Consider the following 12,552-nt stretch of genomic DNA (forward strand, 5'->3'; position numbering starts at 1 on the left):
GCGGCTGGCCCGGGCAGCGGCCGCCGGGCGCGCCGCCTCTGAGGGACGCGGCCCCTTTAAGAGGAGCTGCTTCGTCCTCCTCCTCCTCCTCCTCTTTCCCCCCCCCCCTCCGCTCTAAACGGCAGGCGCGGCGCGCCCCGTCCTACGTCACTGGCAGGCGCCGGCGGCGGGGCGGCCGGGGGAGCGCGGCCGTTGTGCGGGGCGGGGGGGGAGGCGCCGTCCTCTCGCCATGGCCGACATGGAGGATCTCTTCGGCAGCGACGCCGACTCGGAGGCAGAGCAGAAAGGTGCGGGGAGGGGCTGCCGGGCGCGCTCCCCTTCTCCCCTGCGGCGGGGCCCTCCCTTCCCGCCCTCGCTGCCGCAGCGCTGCCCGCGGGCAGGCGGCGGGGCCCGGCCGGGGACGGGGCCTGGGACGGGGCCCGGAGGAGAGGGGGCGGCGGCGGCGGCGGCGGCTGCCGCCTCGTGAATGCGGCTGAGCGCACCCGCTGCTCCCTCCAGGGTTTCCGCGGCAGGAGGTGCTGCCCTGGAGCTCTTCTGCACGCTTCGTTTTCTAACCGAAAAGCGAACTCATAGGCGTTGTTAGAGCTGTTTTCCCCTGCAAAAGGCTCTGCTGTAGTAAGAGTGTTTTAATTCTTTAACAGTTCATCAGTGCCCGTTTACATGTTCCAAAAAGAAGACCCAGACCAAAGAAAAAACGCTTTCTAGAGACTCTGTCCCATCACCACCTCTTCGGAAAACTCTTGATCAGGAACAAATGAAAAGATTAATTCTCATAACGAACTTGATGAATGGAAGTTTGAGCATAAGTTCGCTTAGAGCTGCTTGGGTTTGGGTTGATGGAAACAAAGCACTTTTCCTGTTTGCCCCTTTTTATCCAGAAAAGTTTTAACTGTTATCGTCATCTAAAGGAAAGTGATGGATTGCCTCCCAGTAGATACTGTTTCAGAACTTAAGTCGTTTGACTATTTTCAAAATGCTACTTTTCATGCACGTTAATTATTTTTCAAAGCAGATGTTCTTTTTTTCCTGATTACAATTGTATGCCACAACGCCAGCGCTTAAGAGCAGGTCCAATGTGGCAAGTGTGTCAGGGTACAAAAAAGGGGTAGAGCAGCTAACTTTGATTCAGAAATGATGATAGTTTTAAATTTGTACAATCTCATAAACACCATATATACTTATTTTATTCCCTTTTCAAACTTCACTGTCTTTTGTATGCTGCATGTTCTTTCTAAGAGCTTACAATCTTAAGTGATTATGTGCTGTCCATCCTTTTTTCGTTATCTCTTTCATTGCGTGTGCCTTTATTTGTATCGGTAACATTTTATTGTTCTAGGTAACTTTTGCAGTTGTTTCTTATAGTTCTCTGTCTTTTATTTCTCTTAAAGCAATACCCATCTCTTTATTTTTCTCCTTGCAGGGACATTTTAACTTTTGAAAGGGTGACGTTTGTTTTGCAGATTCTGATTCTGGATCCGAATCTGATTCCGACCAGGAGAATGCTGGCTCTGGTAGTAACGCTTCTGGAAGTGAGAGTGACCAGGATGATGACAGGGAAACTGTAAAACCTAGTAATAAAGAGTTATTTGGTGATGATAGTGAGGATGAAGGAGCATCACATCATACGGGGAGTGACAACCACTCTGAAAGATCGTACAATCGTTCTGAAGCTTCAGGACATTCTGAGCATGAAGATAATGATCAGTCTGACGTGGATCAGCACAGTGCTTCAGAAGCTGCTCATGATGATGATGACGATGACAGAGGGCATGGATCAGATGAAGGCAGCCATCATTCAGAGGGAGATGGTTCTGACAAAGCACCTTCAGAAGATGAAAAATGGGGCAAAGAGGACAAAAGCGATCAGTCAGACGATGAGGAGAGGCAGCAGAATTCTGACGATGAGGAGAGGCAGCAGAACTCTGATGATGAAGAGAAAGTACAGAACTCTGATGAAGATGAAAGGCCACAGGTGTCTGATGATGAGGAAAGACTCCAGAACTCTGACGAGGAGAAGATGCAGAACTCCGATGATGATGAGAGGCCTCAGGTCTCGGAGGAGGAAAAAATGCAGAACTCTGACGACGACGAAAGGGCCCAGCATTCTGACGAGGAGAAGATGCAGAACTCTGATGATGACGAAAGGGCCCAACACTCTGATGAGGAGGAACAAGAGCATAAATCTGGTAGGACTTAGTACTGTGGTAATAATTTGCCTCTTACAGGCCGAGTTTGATTGCTATTGTTTCGTTTATATTGACTTGAAAAACTCATACGTAAAGGCATTGATCACTTAGACGACCATGAACTGTGGTCATCTTTGTAAAGTTTTTTTTTATGTAGCTTTAAAAAATTCCTTATAATCTGAATCAACTTTATTAATACAAAGGAATTCTAAAATATGTGGAGCAAAATTCTTACTTTGCTGAGAATAATTATACTCTCTAGTAGAGTCTGCAAGGGGCAGTGATAGTGAAGATGAAGTTTTGCGAATGAAACGAAAGAAACCAATTGCATCAGATTCAGAAGTGGACAGTGACACAGAAGGACAGAAAGGTAAGTGGTGGGGTTGTGTTCATGTGAGGCTTTTGTGGGTTTTTGGTTCATTTGTTTTGTAATCCTTGTCTTAAACTTGCCTTATTCATCGGCCACAGAACCCGATACAATTAATAGTGTTTGCTATATGGTGTAACTGTAATATCACAGAAATAACAACGTGGTATAACAAAAATTCCACGTAGGGAAGTATGCACTGCATTTTTGATGGTTAGTTCTAGTTAGCTCTGTCTGCCTTTCAGTCTCCTGCGTGAGAGGTAGAACCTTTCATGTGTAAATGTTGGTTCTCTCCTTGTTTCTGAAGAAGGTAAAGAAATGGTGCATATAGTTAGAGGAGCTTGAGAGAATGTGCACTATTTCCTGTGACATTTAACTGTTTGTGAAATAGGTGTTGATTCTTCTCAGAAATAAAATTTCCAAAACATATAATGAAGTTGCTGTTTACAAATATTTGTTTTGTGTATTGAATAAAAGATGAACTTTTAATCTTGATTTTTCTGTTGCTGTTTGTCAACTAGATTCTCTCATTTAAGAGAGTGTTTCCAGGACAAACATAGCTTGAATCTTCAGCTTAAAAATACAAGGGAAAATTTTTTTTTGTAGGTTAAGAGAATAATCTTTGCTTTATAAACATTTTCAATTTTTAATCTTTGTAGGTGATTTTAAGTGGTAATAAAAGCAAACGTGTGTGCGTATATGTACATGTGTGTGTGTGTACATGCGTATTTAAAAATAACAATTTTTCTGCTCAAGAACATACAGATGTTATGGATCTGTTTGGAGGTGCAGATGACATTTCTTCAGGGAGTGATGGAGAAGACAAGCCACCAACTCCAGGACAGCCCATTGTGAGTAGACTTGACTTTTGAAGTAACTGACCTGCCGTTCCACTTTGAAATCTGGAAGACTGATTTAGCTCGATACACCTTAGTGGAAAAAAAGACTTAGCAACACTAAGAGAGAAGCTACTGATAATTTCACCTTAGCTAAGATTATTATCACAATTTTAGATATAGCAGTGTTAGATGGATTCATATATCCATCTTCCCCCCAGCCCACTTTTCATGTATGAAATAAATACATCGATTGTCATCAAGTAAAGTATGAACTCATAGCTGTCTTTCATACCTTAGCTGTTTGACAAACATTTCCATTTTCAGTTTTGACGATAATAGATAAAAACATATTTTCATGTAGGAAAAGTTATCCCCAGCTGTTATTCCAGTGAATAACTGGAAAAATATATGACTGAAAAATATATGTATGTGTCAGTTTTTTCATTGTCTTTGGCTGTCTGTGTTTGCATTGCTGTTTCAGATCACTGTAAGTGGGGTGTGAAAATGCTGAGTTTGATTACTTTCACTGAGACTGTACAGGTTTTTTTAATCAGAAGCTACCTCGTCTCCATCTGTGCATACGGATGACGTCTTCGGACAAAATGCAAGTGCTTATTTTAACAGTAAGAATGGTATTTTTGACTTATGCTTCTTATTTTACTTTTTCATCATTAGGATGAGAATGGACTGAATCAAGAACAGCAGGAAGAGGAGCCTATTCCAGAGACTAGGATAGAGGTAGAAATACCAAAAGTAAACACAGACTTGGGTAATGATTTGTATTTTGTGAAGCTGCCCAACTTCCTTAGCGTGGAGCCCAGGTAATTGCACATTAAATACGTATTTAATAGTTTTTTTTTTAGCGTTTCACTATATTGCTTTTGTTTTAGTAGAACTAAATGTGTTGGCTGTAGGTTAAGATGCACATTTTTTGTGTGGTCAATCAGTAGTAATCGCCATTTGATTATTATTTAATCAAGAAATGAGCGATTTTCTTACAAGTTTGGAGTTGAGCTTGACTGAGTAACTTTTCAACTTTAAAAGAAACCCAAAAACGTGGTTTAAATGAAAGCATACACTATCAGTTGAATTCTAAATGTAGCTTCCAGCTCTCAGAGATATGAAAGCCAAATGCACTGATTCATTCCATACTTCTGAGTAATTAAAATATTATTTTGAATTTTAAAATAAGCCTATTTTTAACCTGTGTGTGCTACGATATTCTATTTTAGGATGTCGTTATTCACTTTACGATCTACCTAATCCAAGCTAAAGAAATTTGCTGGATTTCATACAGAAACACAAAATTAATAGATTAATAGATTAAGAGTCCTTTGTGATATTAGCTGTGGCCCTAAAGCCCATCTCAAACACTTCTGGTGAATTGCTGTTAAATCCACCTCTTTAGAGTGTTTCATCAAAAAACTTTATTGGAGTTTTTAATAGATTTCTTGTTCCCTGGCAGTGCAGCATTGTTTCTGTCATATACTACTCAAGTAATTCTTTGGGCTGCCATGCTATAGGCCGTTTCAGGAGAGAATCATTAGCAATCTGGTTAGTGGCTGTAATCAGTGAGAGAAGCCCTGAGGATCTTAGGGGGTCGGTCAGATAGGACTGAAAATGGAATTGTACAGTAAAAGGGACTGTTTATCATTTCTTTTCCCTTGCAGCAGCCTGGAAACTATTAGGAAGGAGGCTAGTAAATGGGCCTTTTTTTTTTTTCTTTCTTCTTCAGTCATCAAATTTTTTGAAGAGAGGAAAAATCATGTCTTATTTCCCTTAGTTTGGTTTTTTGATTAAAATAAAAAATAGAGAATTAAACATTGTGCTGGTAGAATATCCAACCCTAGTTCACCAACTTACAAGATAGTCATTTTTCTTTTGACTTTCTTTATATAATACATATGTTTAGTTCCAGACCTAACTCTGACCTCATCTTCCTGATACTAAAGAAACAGTATTTTCTGAGGCAGACTTGCTTTCTTTAGCTAGAGTCATTTATGGAGTCCGAATGTTAGAAGTTGCTGTAATTATGCTAGTGAAGACACTTGGGTAGGTTTCCTGTGGCGTAGAATCAATGCAGTAAATTCCATTACTGCAGAACTGGCTGTCTCACAGCTGCAGTGCTTAATGTTGTGTGCAGCTTATAATTTAAGCATTTCAAGCACCTGTTATGTTGCACAACACTAGAATAATCTGGATAAATTTTGAGAAGAATAAAGACTGTGTTATATAATTTGTTGCAGACCTTTTGATCCCCAGTATTATGAGGATGAATTTGAAGATGAGGAGATGCTTGATGAAGAGGGTAGAACTAGGTTAAAACTCAAGGTATAATGTTAATTTTCCTATTTTCTTTCATAGCCATCTAGCTATGTTTTCTGAAGTATACTTCAGATATTTTAGAATGGTGTTTTGAGTTATGACTCAGTTTACGAGGGTGTGGGCCAGTTCAATACTGAAGAAAGTTGGTCAGTTTAGTAATGCCTAGCATTTTCTTACACCTATCAAGCTTTTTTTTTTTTTTTTTTTAAGTATTTCCCCTGTAAAAATCATCCCTTTTGTCTTCCTTTCTTTGCATCACGTAGCATATTATTTAGCTCTTGTAACAGTAATTCTTGACTTTTATAGAGGATATTTTACAATTTTACGACAGTATTCCTTACTATGAGTTAAAACAATTTTTTATTCTCTCAGGTAGAAAACACCATACGATGGCGAATGCGGCGAGATGAGGAAGGAAATGAGATCAGAGAAAGTAATGCACGGATAGTCAAATGGTCAGATGGAAGGTTAGTTTGGATTTTCTGCTGTTGAAGGAGTGCAGTTGTTGTCTTTCAGTGAAATACCCTGGCATGCAAAGTTGGAAGCTCAACAAGGTTTAAAGTCGGTTCTGCACAGCAGTAGTTATTACAAAGTCTCAGTGCTTTGAAAATGTTATGCTCTGTTCGTTTGGATTGAAATATAATTATTGACTCTATATAAAAAGGAAACAGGAAGGCTTCCTCCGTTTATAAGTGAGGCAAAAAATAGAATTTAGTCACTTTATGAAGTAACCGATATGTGAATCTCTTTTAAGCATGTCACTCCACTTGGGCAATGAGGTCTTTGATGTGTACAAGGCACCACTACAGGGAGACCACAACCATCTGTTTATCAGACAAGGGACAGGTCTACAAGGACAGGCTGTTTTCAAAACAAAGTTAACCTTCAGGTAAATGTATGATTTCATATCAAATGGTGATATTATTTTTGCAATGAACTGTTGTAACAAGCATATAATAGTTAAGAGATACCATTTTGTAAACCTTCAGAGCTAAACCGTTTAATAAGTGTGCTGTTTTCCACAGTCAGTATTTGGATAAGATTTTCCTAAGCTAGGTCTCCCAGTTTGAAAGGCTATGCACTGCAATATCTAGATTACGTTTTTTAAATTGTATGTATTTTAATTCACATTTTTAAGTGGAAAGCCCTCATATGAATCAGAAAGAATATTAATGCTCTCTGAAAGGAACCTTTTTTCTGATTGCCATTGAGATGATGGTTATGGCTTGGGATATTGATCTGAAGCGTGAAGATGTTATTTAGGCTTGTGAAGGGCTTGCTGGGAGAGGAACTGATGTCTCCAGTATCTGTTATAGTGCACATGAATTTTAAATATATAATAGTGCCTTCGCTTTTGTGCAGATGAATATTTGAATTCCTAAGTGTGCCTGCCCAACAGCTGTCCTTAGAAAATGGATACATTCTTTTAAGAAGTATTTAACCTCTAATAATTCTATAACAGGCCACACTCTACAGACAGTGCCACCCACAGGAAGATGACTCTGTCCCTTGCAGATAGATGTTCAAAGACCCAGAAAATTCGAATTTTGCCAATGGCAGGTCGCGACCCAGAGTCTCAGCGCACAGAAATGATTAAGGTATTATCGCATGGGAATTTTTGTATTTGCTGCTTTAATCTAAAAAGTCACACATATAATATAGCTGAACATGTAATGACTTTCTGAAAAACACTACATTTTTGAGATATAACCAAGAGTTGTTTAGTGATGAGTGTAGTTTGAGTGTGCCATCTTTTTTGTTGTAAAACGACTTGTTTTCTGGCTTGATAGTTTTTACACTGCTGTGAAGTGATTTCAAAAGCTTCAGTAGAATACTAGGTGCTTGGAGGTTTTGTTTTTTGTTTTCCCCTCAGATTTTATACACTGTTTATTTTTTGCGGGGGACAGAAAGAAGAGGAGAGGTTAAGAGCTTCCATTCGTAGAGAGTCTCAGCAGCGAAGAATGCGGGAGAAGCAGCATCAGCGTGGTCTGAGTGCAAATTATTTAGAACCTGATCGCTATGATGAAGAGGATGAGGGAGATGATGCAATCAGTCTAGCAGCTATCAAAAACAGATATAAAGGTGGCATCAGAGGTAATAATAAACCTCATCAGCAGGTAAATAGGGCCTGTGTAAATCAGATGAATTAATTTCACAGGAGAGTCTTGGTAAGACTTTATTTTTACCTGTCCATTTGAGACTTGAGAAAACATGAATTTAGCTGGTGTAAGTTTTTGTTTACTCTGGGGTTGGAATCTGCCTGCTTTTTGTGGGATGAAAAGTAAGAGTTGTTTTTTTTTTTTTTAATAACGCGCTTTCTTCACCATTTTCAGATAAAGATAAATATTTATCTTTTCATTTTTCTTTGTAGAGGAACGTGCTAGAATCTATTCTTCTGACAGTGATGAGGGGTCAGATGAAGATAAAACACAAAGACTGCTCAAGGCAAAGAAACTTACTAGCGATGAGGTAAGAAAAGGATTTTGTTCTTAAAAGGCTACTTGTTTTCAGTTGTAAGCATTTCCTACCTACATCCAGTTCTTAAAAAGCTGAGATTTTTATAGTTTAACTTATGCTACGATGAATGTATTAGTTGACTTGGCATGTTTTCCACAGTAATTAATCGTGCTAATTTCTCATAATTCGTATTATTCTGAGTGATCTCTGAAAGAGTTTGCTAACATTATTGCTGTTTTATAGATGGAAAAACTGATGTAGAGTTATGTAAAATGACTAAAATGATTGAATTATGCAAGGAGTAAGAAAACATAATATCAGAATCCTAGTGCAGTGTTATCTGCTAAGCTATGTGTTCCTCTTCTGTTTATTATGGAAACAAAGGAGGCCTCTTCATATAGCACTTCTGCTCTTTTTAAAGAGAAGAGTTAAAAATTGGGGTGCAGTTAATGCATTGCTAAACAAACATTATCCCTCACCCAAATATAATCCTAGACATTAGGTCATGATCAAGGTGAATGTTAGCTACGGTAGTAGTGCTGTTTCTTCTAAAATTTTAAGGGTTTTTTTGTTTGTAATTGATCACTGCTAGGTATACGCAAATGAATCTTTGTGTATGTCACATCTTGAGGTTTTGTTCCTTTCAGGTAATGTCGCTTCCTGATATTGCACTGCAATGTAACACTTTTTAAAATTGACTGACACCGTTTCTGAGATTAAAAACTGTTCTCATCCCGTGGCAGGAGTGGAACCAGGAAGTGCATGGACGCTGTTCTCTATCAGCTGTTCTTCTGTATATCTTCTTGACCCTTGCTCCTCATCCTAAAATGCTTCTGTGGTAAAGAGCCACAGGACATTTACAGTGTACCCTGGGGAGCAGAGAGGAGAGCGAACTTTTGAAATAGGTCACAAGTGGCGATTGACACTAGCTCCCTGGCTTGCCGCTGCTCTGCTGCAAGAGGGAGCTGGGTTGGGCCAGGTCTTTGGCCTACTTGGTTTCAGTACCCAATAGCTCACTTTATTTTAGACACAAGCTGTTTTGTAGTACTGTAGTCCTGCTGTTGATCAACAGAGTGCAGCCCTGAGTTGGAGCTGAGCTTCCTTTTCTTCCAAGCCAAATGTGGCTTAGCAGGGGCAGTTTGGACACACTTGAGCTCTGCTGATAGCTAGCCACCCTCACTGTGCGAGAGCAAAATATGTGCAAACTTACCTGACTTAATGTGTTCTTATTACTGCCTTGTAGAATGTAAAAGAAATGTTTTTACACTTGAGTTTGATTAATCTTCCTGTCCTGCTTTATTTTGAATTATATTTTAAATTCTATGTTTATATAGAAAATAACATAGAGAAGCTTAAAAAAAGGAAGTTTGAGTAGCTCAGTGTAAGCTTTTGCAGTATCTTTCAAGGCTTTATTCAACTTTGACTTTATATCACCATTTCCCTTAAGAGATGATTTTAACTATTTCAATTACTTTAGCTGTTGGCCTAGATTTCTTTCCAGTTGATTTCCTGCAGTCCTTTCTAGTGCACTACCCTAATAGCTGCTGAAGTAGCTAGCATCTTACCCTTAACTTTTAGGGGCTTCTGTAATAAAACATGCTTTTCTTTTTAAGAGAATGACTTTGCAATGTAGCTCAGTACGTGTCCTTTCAGTGAATGCAAATCAGACTTCTGTAATCACAGCTGCTGAAACGCCAAAATTGTCTTTAAATGACCTTTATGTGACATAGTTTTCAATATGACTAATACCTCTGTACAGGAAGGAGGCAATAAGATTACTCTCACTTGCATTTTTATACTGTGCTTCATATAAACGTCTCATTGAGCATGTCTTTTTTTCCCAGCTATTGGGATGTTTGCTGTGGTTTTACTCTGTATGCCTGTTCTTGTGGTTGTGATGCTATTCCTCTTACACCTTCAGCTGAGCATTTGCACTAAAAGGCGTTATAATATGGAGGAGAAGCTAAAAGTAGTTATTCTTTTAAATTCATAATTTTTGGCTTTTTATTATTTGTTGAGTAAGTTTAGTGTTTCAGAAAATTTGACATTATGTTATACTGGAGAGAGCCATAATTTGAGTTAGGCATGTAGACAAAAGTATAGTTTTATGATCTCTGTTAATATTTGTTAGTATAAATTTGAATTCTTTATTGACAAGACACTGCGAGTTGTTACTTTTATGATATAGCAACATCAAGACTTTGCAATTCTAGTCTCTCAAGAGAAAACATTAGTCAAACAGATTTCTCTGCTGCTTGGGCAATGATAGCCTCCATTTTAAAAATTATTTGATTTTAAGGTGGTATTCCCATCATGGCCACGGAGGGGTGCTGCAGTATTTAAAAAGCAGTAGAGCTTATCTACTTATTTCCAGCTAGTACAAATGGAAGTATGACATTTGTAATATGTGCTATTATAATATACAGGAAACATTGCACTCCCTTGTGCACAGACTTGCTTTTGTGTGGTGTCAGTCAACAGCACAGCACAAATCTTTGTGCTGGTAACAGTTTGTAATCAATGCTGAAAACATCACTGTTTGAAGAGCTTGGCCTTTAGGAGTGCATCTAAAAACCCAGGCATTATATTTCTAGAGATTTATTTTAAATTTATCCACTTAATTCATAAATGTTGAGAATAACAGTGCATGAGCCATAAATCCAGGTTATGATATCAATTACTTTATGCCATAGTTGATTTTGAAGCAGGTATAGCTGTATATCCATTGAGGTAAATGGAGTTACAGCTGTATTATGGAACCTCTCATGCTGGGGTCTGTGACTGGTAGCAGTGTTGACTGTACTTAACGAACTGATAGGCATGAAGTCCTGCATTGGAGTACCACAAAGGGAAAGAATTGGAACAAGTAATTTTGCTTTTCTTTCAAGAAATACTTTTTGGGTGTTTTGCTGTTCTGAGTTTTTATTTTAGCTTGAATTACAAGTTGGTTTTATTTTTCTTCTTTTTTGCCTTCAGGAAGGTGAACCTTCTGGAAAGAGAAAAGCTGAGGATGATGACAAGGCAAGTAAGAAGCATAAGAAATATGTGATCAGCGATGAAGAGGAAGATGATGATGATTAATACTGAGAAAGCACAAAAGCTGATTTTTTTATATATATATATATATTTATATATATATTGTACAGTTCTCTTACAGCAAAAGTGTAAGTAACCGTAATGGGGTTATTTTGATAAAGGCATATTCCATTGACGTCTATGTTTCTGGTGTGAATAAAGTTTTCTGACTTTCTTTTATTTTTAAAATACTTTATCTTTATTGCATCAGCTGTTGCAACAGGTATCACAGTGTCTTTTTTTTTTTTAATCTGGTACAGTGCATTTCAATTTTGAGAACTGTAGTAACTGGTTACCCAACTGATTAATCACTGAGGTTAATAAATTTATTAGGAGAAATCATTATAATTTTCATACAGAATGTTTAAACGATAAGTTTGCTTGATGAGGGCATGGAGACTTACCTTATCATTTTGTATGGAAGGGTTGGAAGAACATATGAGTGGTATAGTACAGTACTAGCTTTTTTCTAGACATGCCTTATTTACAGGTGACTGTGGACAGTACAATACTATGCTAGTATATTTTGATGACTGAAAAAATTTCTTAACCTGTTTGAGTAACCTGTGAAGTTACTGCAGTCAGGTATATTTAAAACAGGACTCATCTCTTAACCTAGAGTTGTAAACTATTCACATTCAGACATGGATTTTTCATTTGCTGAAATCTGGAACAAAAATCTGTCTCTTTCCTGAGAGTAAAAAAATAGTAAAGAGCATACGCTAGTGATGTAAATGTTAGAGCAAAAGCACTTATTTAAAGAAGTTGAAACATTTCTGCAAGGAGACATGGAAGTTTCCTTTGAAAGGTGCTGGGAACCACAATGCAAATATACATCTTAAATACAATAACAGCAGTTCATAATGTCATATGGTCCTTATGGTGCTAATTCTTGTTGTTCCTGGTTGGTTTTATGAATTGGTTTGTTGAGCTAGGAAGTTAGTGGGAGAGAATACTATGAGCAGAATCATTGCTGCTTTTACTCTTTTTCTAACCACCTTATTTGATTGTGCAACGCCAGTTGTAAAGTGGAGAAAGGCTGCAAGTTTAAGAAATAGCTGAACTTTTCCTCACTTTTGTTCTAAGATTAAATAGTCCCTATGTAGAGTTTCCCTAGTTGGTGAGATAGCATTCAGATGTTCTGTGTTGCTTTTTTAACGGCCTTTTCACACAGTCCTACAGAGTTTCGATGTGACTTGAAGAGATAACAGAAATAAAAGAGAACTAGCTTAATATCTCTTTAAATGAAACCATTGACTGGTGCTATAATAAGTTTATTATGTGGATTTATATTGCATAAGAT

The 12,552-nt window shown here is 38.2% G+C and overlaps 1 protein-coding gene across 2 annotated transcripts; it reads left to right on the forward strand.

The window, feature by feature from the left end:
- The first annotated feature begins 131 nt into the window (after positions 1–131).
- LEO1 (LEO1 homolog, Paf1/RNA polymerase II complex component) lies at positions 132–11,438 on the forward strand. Of its 2 annotated transcripts, none has more exons than XM_068958903.1 (12): positions 132–287; positions 1,461–2,186; positions 2,449–2,556; positions 3,310–3,404; positions 4,068–4,213; positions 5,639–5,723; positions 6,090–6,184; positions 6,472–6,606; positions 7,180–7,315; positions 7,625–7,811; positions 8,089–8,186; positions 11,151–11,438. In XM_068958903.1, the coding sequence occupies exons 1-12, from the start codon at positions 230–232 to the stop codon at positions 11,253–11,255; spliced, it is 1,974 nt and encodes a 657-aa protein (XP_068815004.1). In that variant the 5' UTR covers positions 132–229; the 3' UTR covers positions 11,256–11,438. The 2 variants fall into 2 exon arrangements, with proteins under 2 accessions (XP_068815004.1, XP_068815005.1); XM_068958904.1 differs by having other exon boundaries at positions 133–287; positions 2,452–2,556.
- Positions 11,439–12,552: the final 1,114 nt, after the last annotated feature.

The sequence above is a fragment of the Struthio camelus genome, chromosome 12, assembly GCF_040807025.1.
Source record: "Struthio camelus isolate bStrCam1 chromosome 12, bStrCam1.hap1, whole genome shotgun sequence".
NCBI lineage: Eukaryota > Metazoa > Chordata > Aves > Struthioniformes > Struthionidae > Struthio > Struthio camelus.

Excerpts from the sequence above, each read along its gene's own strand:
- LEO1 (XM_068958903.1), top strand. The coding sequence starts at position 230 with ATGGCCGACATGGAGGATCTCTTCGGCAGCGACGCCGACTCGGAGGCA. Across the intron at positions 2,557-3,309 it reads TGACACAGAAGGACAGAAAG|AACATACAGATGTTATGGAT; the intron begins GTAAGTGGTGGG and ends TTTCTGCTCAAG. Across the intron at positions 7,812-8,088 it reads ATATAAAGGTGGCATCAGAG|AGGAACGTGCTAGAATCTAT; the intron begins GTAATAATAAAC and ends TTTTCTTTGTAG.